This window comes from Oratosquilla oratoria, chromosome 1 (assembly GCF_046742065.1).
Source record: "Oratosquilla oratoria isolate Oo_2021 chromosome 1, ASM4674206v1, whole genome shotgun sequence".
NCBI classification, from domain to species: domain Eukaryota; kingdom Metazoa; phylum Arthropoda; class Malacostraca; order Stomatopoda; family Squillidae; genus Oratosquilla; species Oratosquilla oratoria.
Genome location: NC_134777.1, coordinates 128,215,561 through 128,238,783, shown reverse-complemented (window position 1 = coordinate 128,238,783; position 23,223 = coordinate 128,215,561). Strand labels below are relative to the sequence as shown.

The 23,223-nt window shown below is 38.8% G+C and overlaps 2 protein-coding genes across 2 annotated transcripts in view; one reads left to right on the top strand and one right to left on the bottom strand.

The window, feature by feature from the left end:
* Positions 1 to 9,307, top strand: part of Sec3 (exocyst complex component Sec3) — a 38,503-nt gene extending 29,196 nt beyond the window's left edge. The window contains exons 19-20 of the mRNA XM_076187506.1: positions 325 to 495; positions 3,837 to 9,307. Coding sequence (XP_076043621.1) covers positions 325 to 477 — 153 coding nt within the window. The 3' untranslated portion in view covers positions 478 to 495; positions 3,837 to 9,307. The remainder of the gene's footprint in view (positions 1 to 324; positions 496 to 3,836) is intronic.
* Positions 9,308 to 9,366: 59 nt separating this feature from the next.
* On the bottom strand, positions 9,367 to 22,222 carry RpLP0-like (ribosomal protein LP0-like). The gene is made up of 5 exons (XM_076187511.1): positions 22,099 to 22,222; positions 11,703 to 11,865; positions 10,961 to 11,110; positions 9,995 to 10,223; positions 9,367 to 9,881 (listed from the first exon to the last, which is right to left on the bottom strand). The coding sequence occupies exons 1-5, from the start codon at positions 22,124 to 22,126 to the stop codon at positions 9,828 to 9,830; spliced, it is 624 nt and encodes a 207-aa protein (XP_076043626.1). The 5' UTR covers positions 22,127 to 22,222; the 3' UTR covers positions 9,367 to 9,827.
* Positions 22,223 to 23,223: the final 1,001 nt, after the last annotated feature.

Below are 23,223 nucleotides of genomic sequence, written 5' to 3'. Positions count from 1 at the left end.
TTTTGGCTACCTCCCTTGGAAGGGGGAAAAAGCCTTGGTATATGTATGTATGTATGTATGTACTTTAATAAATCATCTCTATCTAGGACTTTCATTCCTTTCATGATTCTGTAGTCAGTAGATCTCCTCTTTCTCTTCTTTTTTCCAGAGTTGGTAGTTCCAATTTGTGTGGCAAGAGACATGAATGACTCTTCATCAATGAGGAGAATGGGAAGGGAAAGGAATGAGTTTTGGATGGGTGTATGCTTTGAATCGGCTTCCTCCCTAATGATGAGGGAAAGGGCCTTATGGTACATGTTACAGTATGCTGACTAAATGTTGCAGGTCGTGTGGTATGCGATGCAGCAAGAATTCGTTCGTCAGTACAAACATATTGAAGACCTAATCCACCGCTGCTACCCTGGGGCCATGGTCAGCCTTGAGTTCTCCTTTGAGGACATTCTCAAGTACTTCTCAGACTTTGCTCAGTCACATTGATTTGAGCATAAAACTCAGGTTTGTATATATATATATATATATGTGATTTATAAACACAGAAAATTTACTTTTATTTTGTTATTGCAGTGGTAAATGTCCTACATCTTGTATAGGTAGTTCATATTTTACTAAACAAACACTAGTTTCTAGACCAATTTACCCCAAACTAAATTATGTATCCCATAACATAAACCAGAAAATAAAAACTTCCCAAAGCACATTAGACTCACTATTGCCTACCTATGCACTACCCATCACTAAATACTAGTAGAGAATAGGCCCAATAACAGACACTGTAAATTCCAGATACATTTGCCACCCAGAAAGCACAACATGTTATTTTATACTACCTAGTACTCAATCAGACAACTACTTGAAATCTTGTCTGAGTGAATGTATAGTCTAGTCTGGTGGCTGTGACTGCAGGTTTACAAAAGATTACAAAGAGATCACAAATTAGGAGCATGCTGACAGGAGACCTTTTGGTCCATAACTAGGTTGGATGCAAAAAAAAAAAATGATACATACATACATACATATACCAAGGCTTTTTCCCCCTTACAAGGGAGGTAGCCAAAAAGGAAAAGGCATAAAATCATTCCCACTCATTTCATCCCTGAATACACTCCACACCCCTCCACCCTTCCTCTCATCTTAGCACCTCCTGGATGACGGGTCATCCCTGCACCTTGTCCACTGCCCTGGGTCAGAAGCAGTGTCGCAAGACACAGCACATCCACAGCAAGGCCACTTCATTAAATCGGCGACCCCCCCTCTCCATCCCCCCGTGCATAAGGGAGAAGACGGGGAGAAATCCCTTTGGGCTGCGTCAAAATTTGCTCACACATTCTACCTCACCCCCCATCCCCCCGCTAATTCCACCTCATGCATCACAACATCATCCATATACAACCATTCTCCATTCACCCCTGACTTCTGTCCTCTCCCTTCCTTCCTCAACCAACATTCCCCTTTCCCCAAAGCCCCCTTCACTCCATCCATCCACCTTATCCTAAGACATCCCTTCATGTTCACTCCCTCCACATCTGCCTTCCATACCTCTTTTACTAGTCTTTCTTCACTCATTCTTTCCATGTGTCCAAACCATCCCAATACTCTTTCATCAACCCTATCTCCCAACCCCCTTTCCACCCCTGTTCTCCTCCTCACCTCCTCATTTCTCTTTCTATCCAGCCTAGTAACCCCTATCATACTTCTCAGACACCTCATCTCAAACACATTCAAACTCCTTCTCTCTTCCTCTCTATGTTCCATGTTTCTGCCCCATACAGTGCTGTTGGCACAATCACTCCTTCATATAGTTTCCTCTTAGCATCCATTCCCAAATGTCTATTCCTCATTACACTTTTTAATCCACCAAGGCATTTACTCACTTCTCTCAATCTACATTCTACTTCCACCTTCATTCCACCTTCTCCTGCTACATTTGCACCCAAGTATCTAAAACTATCCACTTCCTCCAGTCGCTCTCCCTTAATGCTCACTTCCAGACTACTGCCACTTTCACCCCTTGTACATCTCATCACCTTACTTTTACCCACATTTATCTTTAGCTTTCTTCTATCACACACTCTCCCAAACTCTGTCACCAACTTCCTCAATCCCTCCTCCGATCCTGCCACAAGCGCAGTGTCGTCCGCAAACAACAGCTGGCTCACCTCCAATTTTTCTCCATTTTCTTTAATCATCTCCAATCCCTGACCCACTACCCTTACATTTACCTCTCGCACTACCCCATCCATGTATAAGTTGAACAGCCAGGGCGACATAACGCATCCTTGACGAAGTCCCACCTTTGCCTCGAACCACTCACTCTCTCCATTTCTAATCCTGACACAAGCTCTACTACTCTCATAAAAACTCTTGACAGCTCCTAGAAGCTTTCCTCCTATCCCATATATCTGCAAAACCTCCCACAGTGCCTTTATGTCTACCCTGTCGTAAGCCTTTTCCAGATCCATAAAGGCCCAAAAAACATCCTTCCCCTTTCCTATAGCTTTCTCACATATGTCTTACCAAAAAAAATCTGATCTACACAACCTCTACCTGCCTTAAATCCACACTGTTCCTCACCAATTACTCCTTCTGTTCCTCTCCTAATCCTCTCAATCAAGATCCTCCCATAAGCCTTCCCAACTACACTTAACAAGCTCATCCCTCTGAAACTACTACATTCACACTTGTCCCCTTTCCCCTTGTAAAGTGGAACTATACAGGCACTCCTCCAGTCCTCCGGCACTCTACCCTCTCTCCAGCAAACATTAAATAACCTCACCAGCCAGTCCACCATCACTGTACCTCCTTCTTTTAGACATTCTGCATGGCATCCATCCAGACCAGGCGCCTTACCTGCTTTCATCATCTTAACAACTGCCTTAACTTCATCCTTCCTTATTTCTCCTCCATTTTCCTCACTCATCACGGTCATTTTCTTAGCATTTCCCACTGCAGCTATCTTTCCCTCCCTATCCTCCTTCACATTTAGCAACTCCCTAAAATATTCTGCCCATCTTCCCCTTACTGCCTTCTCTTCCATTATCATCACTCCATCTGCACCTTTTACCTTTTCTTCTCTACTTGATTCGCCTCCTCTTCCTCTCTTAATTTCTTTCCAAAACATCTTTTTATTACTTTCAAAATTTTCTGTCATACTCTTACCCCATTTCACATCTACTCTCCTCTTTGCCTCCTTTACCTTTTGCTTTACTTCTCTTTTTTTTTTCTTTGTACCTCTCATATGACTCCCTCGTCCTATTTTGTAACCAATCTGTGAAAGCTCGTTTCTTCTCTTCTACAACCTTCTTTGTTTTCTCATCCCACCATTCACTACCCTTCCTTCTATTTCCTCCTGTCCTTCTTGTTCCACACACCATCTTTGCACACTTTGTGACTCCCTCCTTGAACCATTCCCATTCCTCCTCCACACCTAGCTCTACACTATCCTTCACTCCCTCCCACTCCTCTCTCAGCTTCTTCTTGTACTCCTTCTCCTTTTCATGTAAAGAATTCACTATAAGCACCTCCCTACCTTTTGTCCCTTTCCTCTTCCTCCATCTATCATAACTATACCAAAGGCTTTTTCCCCCTGACACGGGGGTAGCCAAATAATAATAAATAAAATAAATGCATAGGTATAGTTGAATAATAAACAAACAGGTAAATAGTAAATAATAATAAATTGACAGATAACTAATAATAAATGAAAATCAAGTAAATAATGATAAACAAACAAGTAACAACAAACAAATAAACATGGAAAAAATCTGAGGTTACAAAATGATTGGTGCTTATGTTCACCTATGAGAATATTAATGAAACAACATGACTTTCTGTTTCAGGTTTGTTACTACAATACTTCATCTGTAGCAGAATATTTGCCAGCTTCTATAGCTGGTCCTCCCAGTAATGTCTACTGGGCTCCATGCACATGTGATATTGTCATCAAAACCCTTTATTTGGGAACTTCACTGGGTGCAGAATATAAAGTGGGTAGAGGTTTGCCAAATGAGGGTTAAGACAACTAGATTAAGTTGACAGGTGGGGGGGTTTAACCCTAAAATTTAATTCAGTCTTTAATAAGAAAACATCTCCCTTCCAGATTCCTTTGTTTCAGCTTTCTTTGACACCAATTAGATTTTTTATATAAAGTTATGCAAAGATATTGGTGGTTATTAACAGTGACAGCTTGTAGTGGGATGGGACGTGTGCAAGGCAATGTCAGCATGCACAGCATTCCTTGGAGCTATGGTCACAGCATGGGGAGTGTTGTGTTGTGTCAACACTGCCATGCCTGTTTACAGACCTCCAGTTTTATCTCATCACAAGTTGCTTCTGATCACTAACTAGATCTCTCTACCTCTCCCTCCCTCCCCGCACGATATGCACTTCTTAGCTTAGAAGTATCTATTGTGTTGACAACACATTGTCATATAAAGAGAGAGATGCAAGATGGCATTGATGTTGTGTGTATAATGGTAGAAAGGGTTGTTCTTACCATTAGGTGATGCTGTTTACATGATGCAGATGATAGGAATGGCTGTGTAGTGTATGGTAGCTGCTGACTTGTGATATGTTATTGTTACTCAACATGTAAATGACAGTCAAATAGTTTTTAATCTTCTATGGAAGATGCTATAATTTAAGCAACATTAGTTGCAGAGGTGTATAGGTATTGCCATATTCTTAAATGAAATTTGGAGTTCTGAGAAAGCAGTTCATCCACTCTGCACAGTTATGCTATTTACTTTTGTTCTGGTCAGTGATGCATGATTTTATTAAGGCGAGGAGTCAGTCTGAACAGAGTGGGACCTTGATTGATCAAGACAGCATTTTGTCCCAACAATGACTCACAGCTTAACTTAGATGCCTCCATACCTCCAGGGGTCATTGAAATACATATATCAATGGCTTTTTCCACCCTTACAAGGGAGGTAGCTGCCAAAATCAAAGCCATAAAATCCACTCCCACCTATTCCATTCACACATACTCCACTATCATTCACCCCCTTCCCTTTCTCATATATTGGCTCACTGCCCTGGGTCAGAAGCAATGTAGCAAGACACAGCACATCCACAGCAAGGTAGCTTCATTTAATCGGCGACCCCCCCCCCCCATCTCCGTCCCCTCTTACAGAAAAAGAGAAGACGGTGAGAAATCCCTTCAGGCTGCATCAAAATATCATTCACACATACTTCCTCTTTGTACACAGTTAAAACTCATTCATCCACCCCTCACATCTCGGCACCTTAGAGATGAAAGGTTGTCCTTTCCCCCAGCACGATAATAATGATAAGCGTGTAGTGAAAGAAACTTGGAGGGGGAAGGGGTATGAGATTATTTTTAGAGTTAAACTTGGGATCATCAGGGCCAAAAAATAAATAAGTAAATAAGCAAACAAGTAAAAAACAGGATCGACATAATTGGCATTACCCAGAACAAAAGCTATAAACAGTGTCAACTGGCTGAATGGGATAAGGATTTTGCATATAATATTTAGAACCTATTGATATTTAATATTTCATGTTATGCAATAAGTTTTAAGAATATGGCTCTTAATGATTATGCTATCCTTGTAAATATTTGATTTGTTAAAGAACACAAACAGAAATTTTCAAATTGGTATGTACTTTTTCTTATCATTATCTCTGAAAGAATTTTAAGAATATTCCACCAATGCATTTTAAGGAAACTTTTGTAATATATTGACCAGCAAATGCCAGCATTTCATGAAATCACTTGGTTGTTGATCTTTTTTTTTTCCAGAATAAAAATTAATTGAAATTGTTAATGACCAGTAGTGACAAAAAATTATTAGTATAATTGTTTGTTTTCTTTTATGTGAAAATGTATTTATTAGGTCATTTTGTACAAGGCTTGACATTTCTAAGAACCTTGGTAACAGTAAATCAAGACTTTTTTCGAGATTTTCCCCCACATAAATATAGGCTTTTTAAAATTATCTCTAGAATTTTGTTGCTCTAATATTAATAATTTTCATCAACTGCCCACGGTGCTTTAACAGTTGGCAGGGGCCCTCAGGCCTCCCTATGGATCTCTCTGGGAAGAAATCACTTACAGCATATGAATTTATTTGGATACTGTAGAAAGCATTTCTGTTCAAGGATAGCCAGAGAGTTTGAAGGGTCAAGCATTTTGAAAGGTTGGGGTAAGACAGAGGAGTAAGCTTAAAATCTATTATCAATTTTGCTTCCTCCCATCTTGGCACTGGGAGGTGCCAAGATGAGAGGGAGGGTGGAGGGAAGTGGAATATGTAGGAAATGGAGTGGGTGGGAGTGGTTTCTATGCCTTTTTCTTTTTGGCTACCCTCCCGTGTAGGGGGAAAAAGCCTTTGGTATATGTATGTATGTATGCTTTGTATGAGTGGGGAAGGAGGTTTGGGTTATGTGTGTGTGTGTGTATGTATTTGCCTAGTTGTATTATACAGGAAGGGAGCTATACTTGTAGTGACCCGTCTTCGTATCTATCAGCATCAAGTTTGTCCTTAAATTCTTGAATAGTATTTGCACACACTGTGTGTAAATACAGTATATATATATATATGTATTTATGATTTGGCTTTGGTTTGATGTTATGAACTTCCCCTCTCAGAGATGGTGAAGTCTCATTACATAGAATTTTTTGAAGCAGGGAATTTTATATAGTATGCCCTTACTATGAACTCTCTTGCTACTACACACATACATATACCAAAGGCTTTTTCCCCCCATACAAGGGGGATAGCCAAAGTCAAAGGCATAAATCCACTCCCATCCATTTCATCCCCACATACTCACAACTCCCATTCACCATCCCTCCCTCCCTCTTTTCTTGGCTCCTCCTGGATGAATCTTGCTACTAGGCAGCCTTAAACTTCCTCCACTCCTGACCATTGTATTTCCTCCTTGAGTGACCCATGGCCCTGTCCAGTGGCTATTGCCAGTTATTACTTGGGAACCATGGGTCTTCTAAAAGAGACGTCTGGGCCAACAGATTAAGTGACTGATATACACATATATATGTCTACTGGCTCCCCAACTTGTGAGAGATAGTGATTTGAATGCACAGGTAGGACGACAGGAAGTTTTTATGACATTAGTTGAGGGAAACAAAAAAGTTTTGTGTCAAGAAAACAGAAATAAAGTTTGACAAGGAGGCAAGTGTTCCCTAAATGCATTTAGATGTATTTGCAGCAGCAGCATCAACAGAAGTGCATAGTGATGACTGATATTGAGGAGGAAAAACAAAACCTATGGTCTAATCTATCAGTTGTCAGAAGATGTGGCTCAATAGGGAAGGTAGTTGATGTGGGCAGAGCATTAGTATTTCAGAGATAAACAGCATTTCTATCCTTGGGAACAATATCATGCCAAAGTGTCGGACTAATAGAGCTGTTAAAGGAGAGATGTGAATAGGCTATTAGGTATGAGGGATGGTTAAAGTTAAAAATGCTCAGCATTTTTTTTTTTTTTTTTGAGAGTAGGGATTAGGCTCTAATTAAAGAATACTACACAACTCTGGTTCATAGGGTTGTTATTAAAAGCCTTAAAATATTCTAGACCATCATATATACCATAAGGTCTCTTTCCCCCATATAAGGGAAGTATACAGCCGAGGCACAAACCCACATGCTTATTTTCCATTTTATCTTAGCTCCTCATGGATGAAGAGAGCTATCCCTGCCCTCCACCCACTGGCTGAGTCAGAAGCAATGTATGATACAAATGATGATGATGATATGGTTTAATGTCACACACTCCCCCCCTATCGGGAGGCTAGGACAGTGCCACTCACAGAGGGCTTTGTAGCGTGTAATTTAATGAACCATCCCCGTGGTTCAACTTCGCTGGTGGTAAGATTCGAACCACCCTCACCTTGACCTTCACCACAAGTAACGATGCCCTAACCCGCTCAGCCAGCGAATATAAAAATTATCCAATCGACACTCAACATGGGCATGTGGTGAGGTTGGTTTCTGACACAGAATAGGATTTGGTCATCGTCATATAAGCTGACAGTAAATCAGTGTCCTGCTACATTGCATTTGACCCAGGGCAGTGGGTGGGATATAGGGATGACCCCATCATCCATGAGGAGCTAAGATGAGAGTCGGGAAAGGGCAGTGGATGCGAGTGGAATGGGTGGAAGCAGGTATGTGCTTATTGATTTGGTTACCTCCCTTGAAAGGGGAGAGTCCTTTGTGTGTATATATATTATATATATATATACATACATATACATGTGTGTGTGTATATCTAGATCAGTGGCTTGGGTAAAGAGGATGCTTCCTTGATATATATATTTCTCTGGGTCACTGATGGCCAATAGCACACCTTTAGGGGACCCTTGTTGATCATGTGGGGGAAGAAAGGGACACCCCTGTTTGCACTGGGAAGGTTTGGTGGGATAGGAATTGAGATATGAATATGAGTAAGAATCTACAGAAACTTGGAAGAAAAGTTTATATATGATCCACTACTACCAAGCAGTTTAATTTATTTTTTTTTCCCATCAAAAAATGCTATATACATTTTGATTGATGGTAGATGTGGTACATGTTGGTATTTGTTTGTACTGAAATGTCTGGTGTGGTAACCAGCACAGAAGCCAGATAGGAGGGAATGACATTTCAGTAACCAGGAAAATTAGAATAAGACCATCTTATAGAGTACAAACTTAGTTGTTCGGGGGAATATTCGTCTTCCCCATGATTTGGGGAAAAGGAGGATAATGCCTACCCATATTTGGTTAAACAGGTTCAGTATAATGTAATTGGGTGTTGTGTTGCATCATTTCATGATGCATGGTGTCTTGACCTAAGACTTTTACTCTGCAGTTGAAAAAGGAAGTGTGGAATTCCATTTATTCAGTTATTTATAGTGTTGGGAGGTAAGACGTGTAAAATCAGATGGTCACTCAGATTCAAAAGTTGCCTTTCAAGCTATGAATTCAGGTTTGTGGTTTGTATGGTCCAAGGTTAATGATGTTTCTGCTAATGTCTCTGTTGTTGTGTTGGGATGTGGCAAATTATTTATACTACTGATTTACTTAAAGTGTAGCATATAAAAGTTTTGCATAGTTGGTTTAAAAAACAAGGCATTATGGATTATTGTATGCAGAAATAAGCGATGGTCACAAAAATACTGAAAAGGAATACAGCAAAATCAAGAGAAATCAAGCACACAGTAAAGGTAATATAATCATGTATGCACTAATACAAGAGTATAATTTAAAGGTTTTGATGTATCAGAGCATAGTTGTGTACATAAATTATATTATTTTCCACATATAAAAAGTGAAGAATTTGAAAAAGCATTCATTTCCCCAATTGATTTGTTATATCTATGTGAGGTTAACAGAAATACTATAAATATGAGCTACCATCTTTTATTAATGAAACAGTAGAACAAAAAATATAGGTTCTAAATAATGAGTGATGAAAAAACTGCAGACAACAGTTTCATGTTAACAATGATGAGAGTGATGAACAAAGACTTGAATCGCTTAGAGAAATGCCCCATTGTATTAGAACATATCTGCCTCGGATCAACCAGAGCTTGACAATTTGATTTCTAGTGTTATTTCATATCTGTTTATCATTTAAATTATATATTTTTTGTGTTCATTTCATCCATACAATTTCCCTCCCCTAATAATTAACAGTTTAGTCATCTTCCTTTACTTCTTCCTCCTCAACATCATCATCTATTTCTTCTTCAATTTCTTCACCATTAGAGTCTATTTGAAGAAATGTTCCATCTGCCGCCATGAAATCTGGAGACTCTGTTAGGGTTCCACGATTCAGGTCCTCTATAGAACCATCATGCCGTGTCTAAATGATCTCCACAGTTATTCTGAAAGCTGCCATCTGGTTCCCAAAAAGTTTCTGCAAAGAAAATGATGTGTCATACTACATATATATTGGTCCAGGTCATGTTGGTTTAACTGGTATGTATTTTACATAAATATTTGGAAGCAAAACTTTGCTAAACAACATACCAAGATATGGGCCTGTTCTGGTTTGAGTACATCCCCTTTTTTACACACAGTGTGATCTTTCAATAGTGTGGGAACTCCCCGAATGAGCTGTGTAGGGAGTCCTAGCTTCCTCAATTGTGGTTCTAAGGAGTGTGCAAACTGTTTAAGAGCCCCTTCAGGGAGATGGACAGTTTCCATTGCAATATCTCCAGATCGAGCAAAGTCTGGGCTGTCTATATTGTCAAAATACCTGAAGAAAAAAGAAACAGAAAAAAAAATCACAATGTTAGTGCCATGCTTCTGTAGATGTATTTGTCTGGATGTGAATACAAAATCTGTTGAAGTAGAATAATGTTGTTACCATTTTTTTACACAGATTAACTCTTAAATTATGTCCCCAAGCTGTATAAAGTTGTTTATCAGAAGGAAATATGGAAGAACAATTACCATAATAATACCTCACAGGTGAGGTAACGAGTGGAAAGTGGTTACAAGTAGATGATAAACTAACACAGCCCAAATGTATTTCTTCTTATTTGCTCTCTAAAATCTTCATTGGATGAGGGTGGGGGGGGGGGGTGTTGCCATATAATGAAGAGGTGGGGGTAAACCAGCTTCTGCTGTTGGGCCCTGCTACACAGGTGCTCTTTTGCTGCATTGCCTCTGACCCAAGCAGTGGGTGGGGACATGAATGACCTTTCATCCATATGGAGCTAAGATAGGAGGGACAACAAATGGGTCTTGGATGGGTGTGAAATGGGTGAAGAGTGGGCATATATACATAGAGCAGAGGCAGGCAAACTTTTCAGAGCAAGGGCCAAATGAAAATATGAGCAGCCCATGGGCTGGAGTGAAAGACAAAACCATAAAAACTACTAAATACAATGGGTGGTAGTGACATTATGCCTTTTGACTTTGGCTACATCCCTTATATGGAGGTAAAAGCCCTTAGTATATGTATGTACATACAATGCTGAAATTACTTACTCAAGCATTTCCTCCTTTGTGGCATTGGTGAAGAGAATACCACAGTGTCCTACTAGCCGTGATGAAACCTGGTGCAAGTTGTCTGCTATTTCCTCTTCTGGTGTTCTCCCAAGTGCAAGTGCCATAACTTTATTCTTGCCAAGGAAAAACCTACAGCAGTAACAAATAACAATTTGTCAAATACAAATATTAACATTCCGAAGTTGAGCTTGGCTCAATTACCCAAATGATGGGATTCTAATTTAAATGAGTCCAAATATTTTGGTTAGATATTCTCTGACTGGAAACCTACGACTCCACAGAAACCAGCATTTCCCACCAGCCATTCATGAACCCTTAAATATATGGATTGCCTTCTGCATTAAGGGAGTTTTTTCATGTCACCAGCAAGTAGAAGAAATGCTTGGTATGGAGGCTAAATATCAACTCGTAAGGGTTGGACTTCTAGATGGTGGTACAGATTTTATGACCTTTTGAGTTGGAGGCAAAGTGACAATAATCATCCCTGACTTCTGTCCATCAAAACCATCCCACCATATGTAGGTATCCATCAATAGTCCCATCTCAATGAAAACAAAAACTATTAATTTTCCACACCCTGATAAAAATTAGTGACACCATAGGTCTACATCATTATGGAAAAAGAAAATCTTCATAAATTGGAAAACTTTTCTTTACAATTTGGCCATGAAACCCGTCCCTAAAGTTTCTTGGAACAGAAAATTAAATTAAAGTAACTTACCTGCTATGATGCCACTCCACTCTAACATCTTTTAGTTTGTTGTTCCTCATGTTGCGTACAGTAAATACACACATCCTGGCATATTTGTCAATGCAGGACCTTATTTCCTCAACAAGCTTTTGTTTACTCTCCAGACCCTTTTTCTTGGTACGTGTGAGGGAAACTGCAATGGAATGGGATACAGTGAGTGACAGACAAAATGCAGAAATGAAAATGAAAACATTAAACATCATAAATTAATATACATATCCAGTGAGAAACAGGAGAAGTGCAGAAATGAAAATATTATACCTTATAAATCAATGTATTCTGTATAACAAAAAAACAACAGCACACTTCACCTTCATAATTATTTTTGTCAATTGTTAGTGTTACAGAATTTCTGCATTTCAAAAGAAATCTAATATTAAATCAATCATACAATCATACTGAATTACTATGGCTCAGAAGGAAGAGCAGTGAATGATGGTATGAAGAGGCAAGAGCAATGGCAGCAGAAAAGAGGAGGGCATATAAGGAACTGTGGGTCTCGTCCACACTTTCTGATGCCCTTACCCCCCCAACCAGTAACAGAATACCACCCAGCCCTTTGATCAGCAATGATAAGTGGCAAGGATGCCGGGATCATCAACCAACAATTCACCTAAAAACAATGAACCCCCCACATACACCTATGGCAGTTCTTACATCAGCATAACCAACATTTTTTTTCATTAAGGAGATCATTCTCCTCACTGTCAATTCTGTAAGACAGCACAGCACACACAGGCTACCCATCACTGGCCAAGTGATAGCTTTTGGGTGTACAAGCAGAAAGTTGGTGGAAATTATATAACAGCAAAATCTTTACAAGACTGAACTAAGTATATTAGCTGCATGACAAGTATCATCAATAGGATATGTAAATACTTAATCACTTTGTGCCACAGGGTTTGAAGTGAACTGAACACAATCACATAGTGTTACCATAAAGAATATTACTAAAATCGCCAATTTGGACTAAATAAATTATTTGAGACTTGTTTGTAATGTTTTTAGGCTTTAAGGTTTCTCTCAGCTGAATAAAATTGCCTGGCATTAACCAGAACATAACATAATAAATTCCACCCAGGGTTATAGTATGGATTAAAACAACTAAATAAATAAATAGCAAAATAAAAAAGATCGGGACACAAATAAGTGTACATTGATTACATCTGAAAAATGCATTGTCAATTCGGTGAACCATGTCATGTTACCAGGGAGTATAACGTCTGCAGTCATTTCTAGACTATTCCCCATTTTTCATGTCAATGTACCTACATCTAGTTCCTAATATTTCAATTCACAGTGACTATATTTTTTTTAATCTCTCCAATTGTGGTGATTACAGTATAATTTATTTTGCTGTAATGGGACATTTGTTGATGCTATAATGATTGCTGGAATTATTCCATTCTTTCTATATGCCTACTTTATCCCAGTTTTCTTTTATCAACCCTACTTTCCAGATGAAGAAGATAAGAGTACAAAGACAAGAGCTGTGGACAAGGGCATGATGGGAAATGTGGCAACGATAGGGGTGGGAGGTGCCGGTCAGAGGGAAGGTGTCAGTAGGAACAGAGATGGTGGAGGTGGGGTCAGTGGAGTTGACTAACAACCAATACTGGTGACCATGAGGGCCGTAACGACGGTCAGATAAGACCAGTAAATAAGACGCACAAAACAATAAAAAAAAATATCAGGAGATAAACTCTGGGAACACTGTAGCTAAGCGTCTTCAATGTCAAAGCTCCCCGATTACGATGGTCCCCGACTGCACTGCAATCAACGAAACCTTCCCCTTCCCCTTTCGACTATCTGTCTCTCAACGCCGCACCTCTTCCCCCTCTAACTCCTCTCCTTCCTCTAAGGCACTCGTACTTCTTCCTAATACACACATTTCCTCGTTCTCGTCGGTCATTCATTTCCGCACGACAACAAACCTTTCTTCTTTTTCTATCAACCTCAAGTTACATTTACCCTTCAAGACACTACAACACTACCATTCGCCTTTGCATGCCCGAGCTTGTAACATATACTTTTACAAGTAAAACGAGACTATGATAAAGCTGGTCGGGGAAAATAATATCTGGGTTACAGGGTCCCTACACTAGCATACGTCAATACCTTGCCATACATCCCTACTTCAGAAAAAAGGGGAAAACAAGGATTGGTTCACCCTACTCTGGCGTCATTTCCATTCGTGACGTCAAATCTAAATCACACAATGTCGACAACTGGCTGCGGATGTCGCGTGATAAAGCGACGGAAATGGTATGTGGAATAATGGTGCGCGAGGACAGAGCGGTGAGAGTGAGTACTTGCGACGATGGCAATAGTAATGAAACGAACCGAACTGTTATGATAGATGTCTGTGAAGTTTGAAGATTTAAACTACTGTCCTGGCTAACCTTGTACCTTTAACATCCTTAAAAATCAAGACAGTTGTAAAGCCCTTATCCTTATTCTGTCCACAATAATGTTGTTATAGCAGTGGCAATGCAAATGCAATCGATTTTTGTGGTAATGATAATATAAACTATTATTCTTCCAGCTTATCATAAGAGATATTTCACAAGAAAAAATACGAAATGCAGAATACAAAACTAAAGATCATGTAAATTATAAAAAAATAAAAGCACATAAGGAAAAGACGCGAGGGATTACAAGGAGGCTAATAAGGCGGAACAGGTGCACCGTCCTGAGGCTACCTTACCTCCACACCTCTCATCCCCAGCACCTACAGCCCATAAACAAGTCTGCGCCCAAGGCTGGAACAAGGTGCAGCGGCCGCTTCTGGATGATGGGATAGGTGTATGGACAAATTCATGACGGGAATGACCCGCCTTTCAAACACCCAAAAGAAATAGAAGTGACAGTAGAAAAGGGTATGCGTCTTGTACAACTACGCAAAATACAGGATATTGACATAGTACTGTGTACCAGACCCTGATGACTTGCCACCAGCATATGTGCGAAAATATTTACGTGGTTCGTGGCACGCACGCATACACGAACCTTGATACGAACGAACGTACGCACGAACGCACCCTCAAAGACACCCACTTGCCTCTGCGGTAGTCGGCCGCACGGATGTCCGGTGCCGTCATCACTTTCTGTGACTCAGTCTCCGACGTCATCGTTCGAATGTTAACTTTCTCTCCTCCAAGAGGCATGTTAGCTATTCCAAAATGTCACCAATGCCCATTCATTTTGAAAATTAATTATAAAAATTATATAATATCACCTACAAAGTTATATTATTCCTGTCATTATAATATTCATTATCATTATTATCGATAAACGCCTCCGAACGCCCTATGTTAACAATTTCTCCTACAGTACTTACATTTCTGTCGGTAGCCATTTCAACCCGATGACCTACTCAGATTTTGTTCTGGTACACGACAGGCTCAGAACAAAATGGATTCTTTATTAATCGCGACCCCATTTCGTCTTTTATCTTAAAGATGAATAAAATGACATTGTAAGTAGAATTTTAGACAAACTCGCCATATCATCGGGGGTACACATATTAACATACGAGTATAAATTATGCTCAACGCCAAACTCTAAGTATTATCTTATCTGTAGTGTCACAATGACCTTCACTGGCACAAATACCCCGTTGGAAAGGCTGAACCTTGCCCCAGTATCTCGTTTCATCACAAACACCGACGCTCAGTACTTCAAAGAGCCGTTACACTAAGTGGCGGTTTCTCAAAACTAAACCTATTAATAAATTGTTATACATGTTTAAATTACCAACATTACTATATCAACATCAGATTATTGTTGCAGGAGAAAATAGAGGGAAAGGTAATTAAACCCTGTTCTACATACTACCACAGACGGCTCGACCACTTTGTGTGTGACCTGACCACTGAGTGACCATACGCTTCCATTGCCCCGGGCAAGTTTTGAGGTCAACGGTTACTGTTGGGCCGTGCGTAGACTCGCTAACTGCCTTTTGTCCTACCCTACCGCATGTAAATCCTGGTCAGTGGCGAACTTCTGTCTCCTCCTTCATGTATTGCATTCTTACAGTAACCATAAGACAGTGTTGTGGTTTGTTGTATACAAGTTGGACACAAAAGTGCACCAACGACCTTGAAATGGATTTGTGTATTTCTTAATAATTTGGTTGATTCTGTTTAAATGCAATTAAATATTTACATTAATTGTATATGTGCCTGTAATTTAATAGTATCAAACTTTCGTCCTAAACATTCTTAATTCATTGAACATGTATCCAATTGATACGATTACCACTTTTATGTTGGAGTAAGGTATTTTTCTCTTAGGCAGCTCATAATAATACATACTTTGAGAAATCTTATTTTCAATGTATTTATCTGATAGTGCTGAATCACACAATGAAAAAGAATACTACTGACCATATGGATAGATGCAGAATAATTAATCTTAAATTTATCAAACAATACAAGAATATATAAAGAAATAGTAATAACAACTGAGGCCTTGACTTTTAAAGACTGGAAACAACAGCCCAACAGTAACCACCAACAATCCTTACCCCCCACCCCCATCTCCCTTGATCTCTGCCAAAAAAGCATTACTGTGGCTCAGCATTTCTATGTCACTAGCTAGCAGTAAAGGTGAGGGGGAGTTCTTCTGTGAATACAAGAAGGAAACATTTAAGTTTAGAATAGATGTTTGGTTTGGTCCATAGACCATGCCAGCTCCTCAGTGCACCTCCATGTGGAGGTAATGTTTGTTGATTTCCCAAATGGAATAAACTTCTTCACTGATATATTCAACCTCTCCTTGTTGTAGAACAAAATTCCAACACTCTAGAAAATCCATTCTAATACCCATATTAAAACCAAACAACCAAAAACCCAGCATCCTACAGACCTATCTCATACTATCCAGTATTTCCAAGTTAATGAAAAGACTTATAGCAGAAAGAAAAATAATTAATTTATCTATCTCCCTAGAACAACATGGATTTAAGGAGAACCATTCTACCAGCACATTTCTCATAAGCATCACACAAATGCTGGACAGATTTAACAAGAAAGAACAACCAAAAAATATGGACATGGTTGTAGTAGACATCAATAAGGCATTTGATAAAGTTCCTGGGGACATACTCCAAAAAATATAAGACAGACATCCACAACAACAACAACAATAGCTAACACTCCTTCACTAGAAGACTTAGCAGAGCAACCCAAAACAAACAAGGACAACATTCACCCTTCACAACTTGCCTACCAACACTAGATCCAGTACATACCACCAAAGTGATTACCTCAGCAAATAAACTGATGACATATCTAGGACAACAACTACAAAATAGCAGCTAAGAAGACTCAAGCCTTCTTAAGCAAACTAGAACAATGGCTCTTAAATAAAAGAATGGAGGCTTCCTCTCAAAAATCATCAGTAACATTACTAGCTCCAAACAACCATAAATAAAAAAAATGCAGTGACTGGTTGGCTAACCCCTTCCATTGGAAAAGAACACAAAAATCCTGAACATTAGTTTTGATATGATTTTCAGCCCACACAGTCAAAGATTTGACAGAAAATTACCAGGAAAATAACCATACTAAAATAAGTCGCAAGCACTGACTTTGGGAAGTGGGAGAAAATTAATCAGTCAGCAGTTTTTGAGAACCACACTCAATTACACTTCTACAATAAAATTCCCTACAATATGGAAAGCACTAACACCTTACAAACCATACAAAATAAAGCATAAGTATAGTAAAGGTCACACCAAAATCATCCCAACAACCTGCACAAGAAATCAAAATCCTCTCCACAGAACAATACATGAAAACAATGGGAACAGTTCTATGCAAGAGTCCTCAACCCAACTCATCCATCTCATTATATCACACAAACACAACAAAAAATTAAACCAGAAGATTTTACAAATATATACAACCTTCCACATGCACCATACAAAACATTCTTATAAAAAATTCACACCCAGATCACAAAACAAGCCCAACCACCAAACACTCTTCTCCATCAAATCCCTCCAGATATTAGCCCCACAGAAAAATCTCTCTCTAGAGATGCAAGATCCATACTAGCACAACTGTGTTCAGGTTATCATTCAGCACTAAGACAATACTAACACAGAATAAATCTGACCACAAAGGCAAGCTCCCCCCACAAACAACCATCATACAGAAGACATTGAACATATCATCTTGCATGGCTCCACCTTAGCCATACCCAGACAATGACAAAATAATTCTTCCCCGAGTGACTTATGGAATGATCCAGTGGCTCTTGTCAGTTACTTGGGAACTGTGGGTCTCCTGCAAGAGATCTGAGACAATAGATTGATTGAAGATGGAAATTAAGGGGATGATACCCTCATGTTCATCTCACAAGACCATCATTGGTCCCTAAATAAAAACTAGATAAATACACAAATGGATGATGGGTAGGTCTCAAATTTATGATAAAAATGCATACAAATCCCAATCAAGTGCAGTTTATGTCTTCAGTACAAAGAGTGAGGGTATGGAGAGGGTGCATGGATGACCCGTCATCCAGGAGGTGCTAAGATGAGGGAGGGTAGAGGGGAGTTGAGTGTATTTAGGGATGGAATGGGTGGGAATGATTTTATGCCTTTTTTTTTTTTTTTTGGCAACCTCCCTTGAAAGAGGGAAATAGCCTTGGTATATGTATGTATATATGTACAAAGAGTGAACTGATATGTCACTAGAGGAAATTGAGAGTTTCACTAAGATACATATACTAAAAATCTCAGAAACTGAAGAAAATGTGAGATGTGTGAGCTCATCACAAATGTCCCAAAAAAAAACACTATTATGTAGCCTACAGTGTTAGTGTCTATCATCACTGGAAGAGACAGCCATTGTCTAACAGCTACAAATGCTCTATCTTCCAACTGATGGAGTGTGTATAAGAGAATTTTCTGTTAGAATATATACTAATTCCCAGATCACACAAAGGGCCATGAACCACAACTGTACTTGGTATTCATAAGTATATAATTATAGTGATCAACATAAAATGTTTGCCTCCCTTACACTTCAATGACTATGTCATGATGATTTTGAAATTGAAATAAGTGTAATAAAGACAGAGAGGGAAGAATTCATCCTACAAAAATCATAAAGGGAATTATGAAAATATCAAAGGGTGAACATTAATTTTGTATCATACTGTAGTTCGAACAACAGCTTTACAAGGGAAAAGGGGACAGGTGTGCATATAGTAGTTTCAGAGGGATCAGTTTGTTGAGTGTAGTTGGGAGGGCTTATGGGAGAGGATTAGGAGAGGAACAGACGGAGTAATTGATGAGGTACAGTGTGTGTTTAGGAAAGGTAGGGGTTGCATGGATCAGATTTTTGTGGTAAGGCAGATATGTGAGAAAGCTTTAGGAAAAGGTAAGGATGTTTTTTGGGCCTTTATGGATTTAGAAAAGGCTTATGACAGGGTAGACAGGAAGGCACTGTAGGAGGTATTGCAGATATATAGGATAGGAGGAAAGCTGTTATGAGCAGTCAAGAGTGTTTATGAGAGTAGTAGAGCCTGCATTAGAATTAGAAATGGAGTGAGCAAGTGGTTTGAGGTAAAGGTGGGACTATGCCAGAGATGTGTCATGTTCCCATGGCTGTTCAATGTATACATGGATGAGTGGTGCAGAGACTGGAGATGGTTAAAGGAAATGTAGAAAAATGGGAAATAAGCCACCTGTTATTTGCTGACGACACTGCACTTGTAGCAGGATCAGAGGAGGTATTAAGGAAGTTAGTGACATAGTTTAGGAAGGTGTGCAAAATAAGAAACTTAAAAATAAATGTAGGTAAATGTAAGGTGATCAGATGTACAAGGAGAGAGGAGTGCAGCAAATTGGATGACACCTGCACAGGTGTCATGTGGAGCAAGTGGGTATATGAGGATGCTGGCATGTCTTGATTATATTTATTTTGTAGCTGTAGGTGAATGGCCCCCATATTCTGTGAACTGACCTGATCATGTTTTCTATGGTTATTAACATTCAGTGAACAAGAACAAGTAATGCAGTTGTAACTTTCTATTTTATAATGCAAGTATTGTGATGCATCATCGTACATCAGGCAGAATCTAACTCATATTGATGAGGTTAAGGGAGAGAGAATTGAGCAAGTGGATAGCTTTAGATACCTGGGGGTGAATGTGGTGACAAGGGGTGGAGTGGAGGTGGAGGTAGAATGTAGACTGAGAGAAGCAAGTAAATGCCTTGGGGGATTAAAAATTGTAATGACAAATAGACATTTGGGAACAGATGCTAAGAGGAGATTGTATGAAGGGGTGATTGTACCAACAGCATTGTATGGCGCAGGAACATGGAACATAAGAGAGGAAGAGGGAAAGAGTTTAAATGTGTTTGAGATGAAATGTCAAAGAAGTATAGAAGGGGTTACTAGGCTGGATAGGGTGAAAAATGAAAAGGTGAGGAGAGAGCAGAGGTGGAAAAGGAGTTGGGAGATAAGGTTGATGAAAGAGTATTGGGGTGGTTTGGACACATGGAAATAATTAGTGAAGATTAGTAAAAGAGGTGCGGAGGGCAGAGGTGGAGAGAGTGAACATGAGGGAGTAACTAAGGATATGATGGATGGAGTAAAGGGGGCACTGGGAAAGAGGAGGATGTCTACTGAGGAAGGAAGGGAGAAGATAGAAGATAGGGGTGAGTGGAGAATGGTTATGTATGAATGATGCTGTGATGTATGGAAGGGAGTAGGTGGGGTTAGGGAGTATGTGTGAACGATATTTTGATACAGCCCAAAGGGTTCTGCATGAGGGGACAGAGAGGGGGGTCACCAATTAAATGAAGTGGCCTTGCTGTGAATGTGGTGTGTCTTGCTGCTTTGCTTTTGATCCAGGGCAGGTGGTGAGATGCAGGGATGACCTGTCATCTAGGAGGAGCTAAGAAAAGAGGGTGGGAGGGGTGGTGAATGGGAGTGAAGTATGTGGGGAATGAAATGGGTGGGAGTGGATTTATGCCTTTGACTTCGGTTACCTTCATTGTATGGGTGAAAAAGCCCTTGATATATGTATGTAATTTGAACCAATATAAAATAATATTAACCAAAATGTGAACCAAAGTCCATAAGCAGTCTGGAAGGCATGTAAATCAACTGATAAACAAAAATGAGTGCACTTCAATAAAATAACACCATTACTGCTGGTGTTAGTAAATGATTTTGTGGTCTTTAGCACTAGAAGGGTGGGGGAGAAAACTGTGTTGATGTAACATATAACTAATCTAAAAAATAATATGTCATTTGCCATCCTCTTCTCTCTGCCATCATTATGTACATGGATGGGGAGCATGTAGACATTAACCTCTTCAAGATGAGTAAAATTCTCGCACACAGCATCAGATGCCTAATATACGATGCATCACACTACACACTACTCGCATTATAAAATATGAAGTCACTGCTGTATTACACATTCTCCCTGACTATGAGTAATAAATGCAGAAAACATGATCAAACCAGTTCACAGAATTCAGGGGTCACTCAGCTACAACTACAAAAAATATATATATATAATATAATCAAGACGACAACGCCAGCCTCCTTGTATACCCACTCACGCCTTATGATGCCCAAGTAGGCATCATCATACCAAAGTGGTTAATAACACTATGTTACGCAGCCAAGGGGAATTTCTATTGTGATAACCATATATTCACAATCTTTAAGAAAAGTTGATGTATTGACAAGTTTGAAGTTAATCTTAACAAATTATAACAAATCAATGAATAAATTACAATACATGTGGTGGACCATTATGGAAAAAATACCCTCCACTCAACCCTTCTGGTACCTCCACTTTGTATATTTTCAGTTTGTCTTCATGTCAAACTCAAACTATTCAAAGGTTTCATATTTAGTCATAATGATAATCACCAGAATATTAATAATTTTACTAATTAACTGCAAAACAATATTCAGTGCTATTCTACAATGACCAGCTGTCCACCACTTTACATCCCATGTGGATACAAATTCTAGATCTTACTGTCTTTTCACAATTATACAATACAAAAAGCCAAGAACTTTGTAAATAACTTTCACCCTGGATCTAAGTTGACATATATATGGCTTTATTTCCTTTGAGACACGATTCCACAATCTCAGAATGTGTGATAAACAATGCATTTTGTCGAATTTTGTCTTGCAATACTATAATAAATTCATCTCTAATATCAAAACCTTCAGAGAAACAGGATTCTTTAAGTGTTGGCCAAAAACATCATTGTATCTGCGGTCATGTAAATGCATAACATAAAACCTTTTTACCTTCAGTAATACATATTCCAAGACCAAGGGACCTGTATTTGCAGAACCACGAGAAAAATACTTACTCTTTTTATCTCTCTTCGATTTCGGCATGATTATTGCGATCGGCTACGACCCAAAAGGACGGAGAACGTGGGTTTGTTTACATCCGTTTAGTCAATAAAAGAAGGGGACCATGCGCAAAATGATACTTATTTCAGTCATTTAAAGAAAAAAAGTAAAATCAAGCTAAATTCTTTATGAAAATGTATAAATCTGCAGATTATACTAAGTTCAAGACTTAGAATTATTCAAGATTTGGTTTGGAAGTACATTCTCTCTCTCTCTCTCTCTCTCTCTCTCTCTCTCTCTCTCTCTCTCTATATATATCTATATATATATATATATATATATATATATATATATATCTCTATATATATATAAAAATATATATATATATATATATATATATATATATATCGTTTCAATTCCTGCATGTGCCTCCACGGTTCTTTCCATGTTGATAGCTTAGAATTAAAGTGCATTGTGGTTGACAAAAATGTATCCAGTCACTGGGATATATATATATATATATATATATATATATATATATATATATATATATATATATATAGTATATATATGTATATATTATATATATATATATATATATATATATATATATATATATATATAAAACACGAGTCTCGAAAATTAGTTTCAGTCTTCAACTGAATAAAATCGCCCGGAATTAGCCAGAAAACAAAACACAATACATACCACCATGTCGAAGAATAGTCATACCAGTTGCGGCATATATATATGTGAGCAGACACAATCAGTTAGTCAGTAACGAAAGTGGAGATTCCACTGAACTGTAAGATCCCAGGTGAGTGTGGTATTTTTTAACAGTTAATTTGCAAGTCTCTTATTTCAGAAAATTTTATTTTGCATTTTTTTTCTTCCTTTGTGTGTATGCATGCCTCGATTTTTTTTTTTTCAAACGTCGAATGCAATTTTCGTTCTTTGACAAATCGTCAACCTTTGGCAACAGCAAATAAAAACAAAGACACGAATATGGACACCAAAGGATTAATTAAGATTGGTTAACCCTCGGAGACTTACAGGATTTTTTTCGCTTGAATGTGATCGTCTGGAGGCTGCTTGAATACACATGAATCGTATATAGACGCCAAAGGGCTAAAGTTAAT

Bases quoted from the DNA above. Each gene is read 5' to 3' on its own strand.
- RpLP0-like (XM_076187511.1), bottom strand. From the start codon at position 22,126: ATGCCGAAATCGAAGAGAGATAAAAAGA. The intron at 11,111-11,702 runs GTAAGTTACTTT...TTACTGCTGTAG, and splicing joins GTGGAGTGGCATCATAGCAG to GTTTTTCCTTGGCAAGAATA. The intron at 10,224-10,960 runs GTAAGTAATTTC...TTTTTTCTTCAG, and splicing joins ACAAAGGAGGAAATGCTTGA to GTATTTTGACAATATAGACA.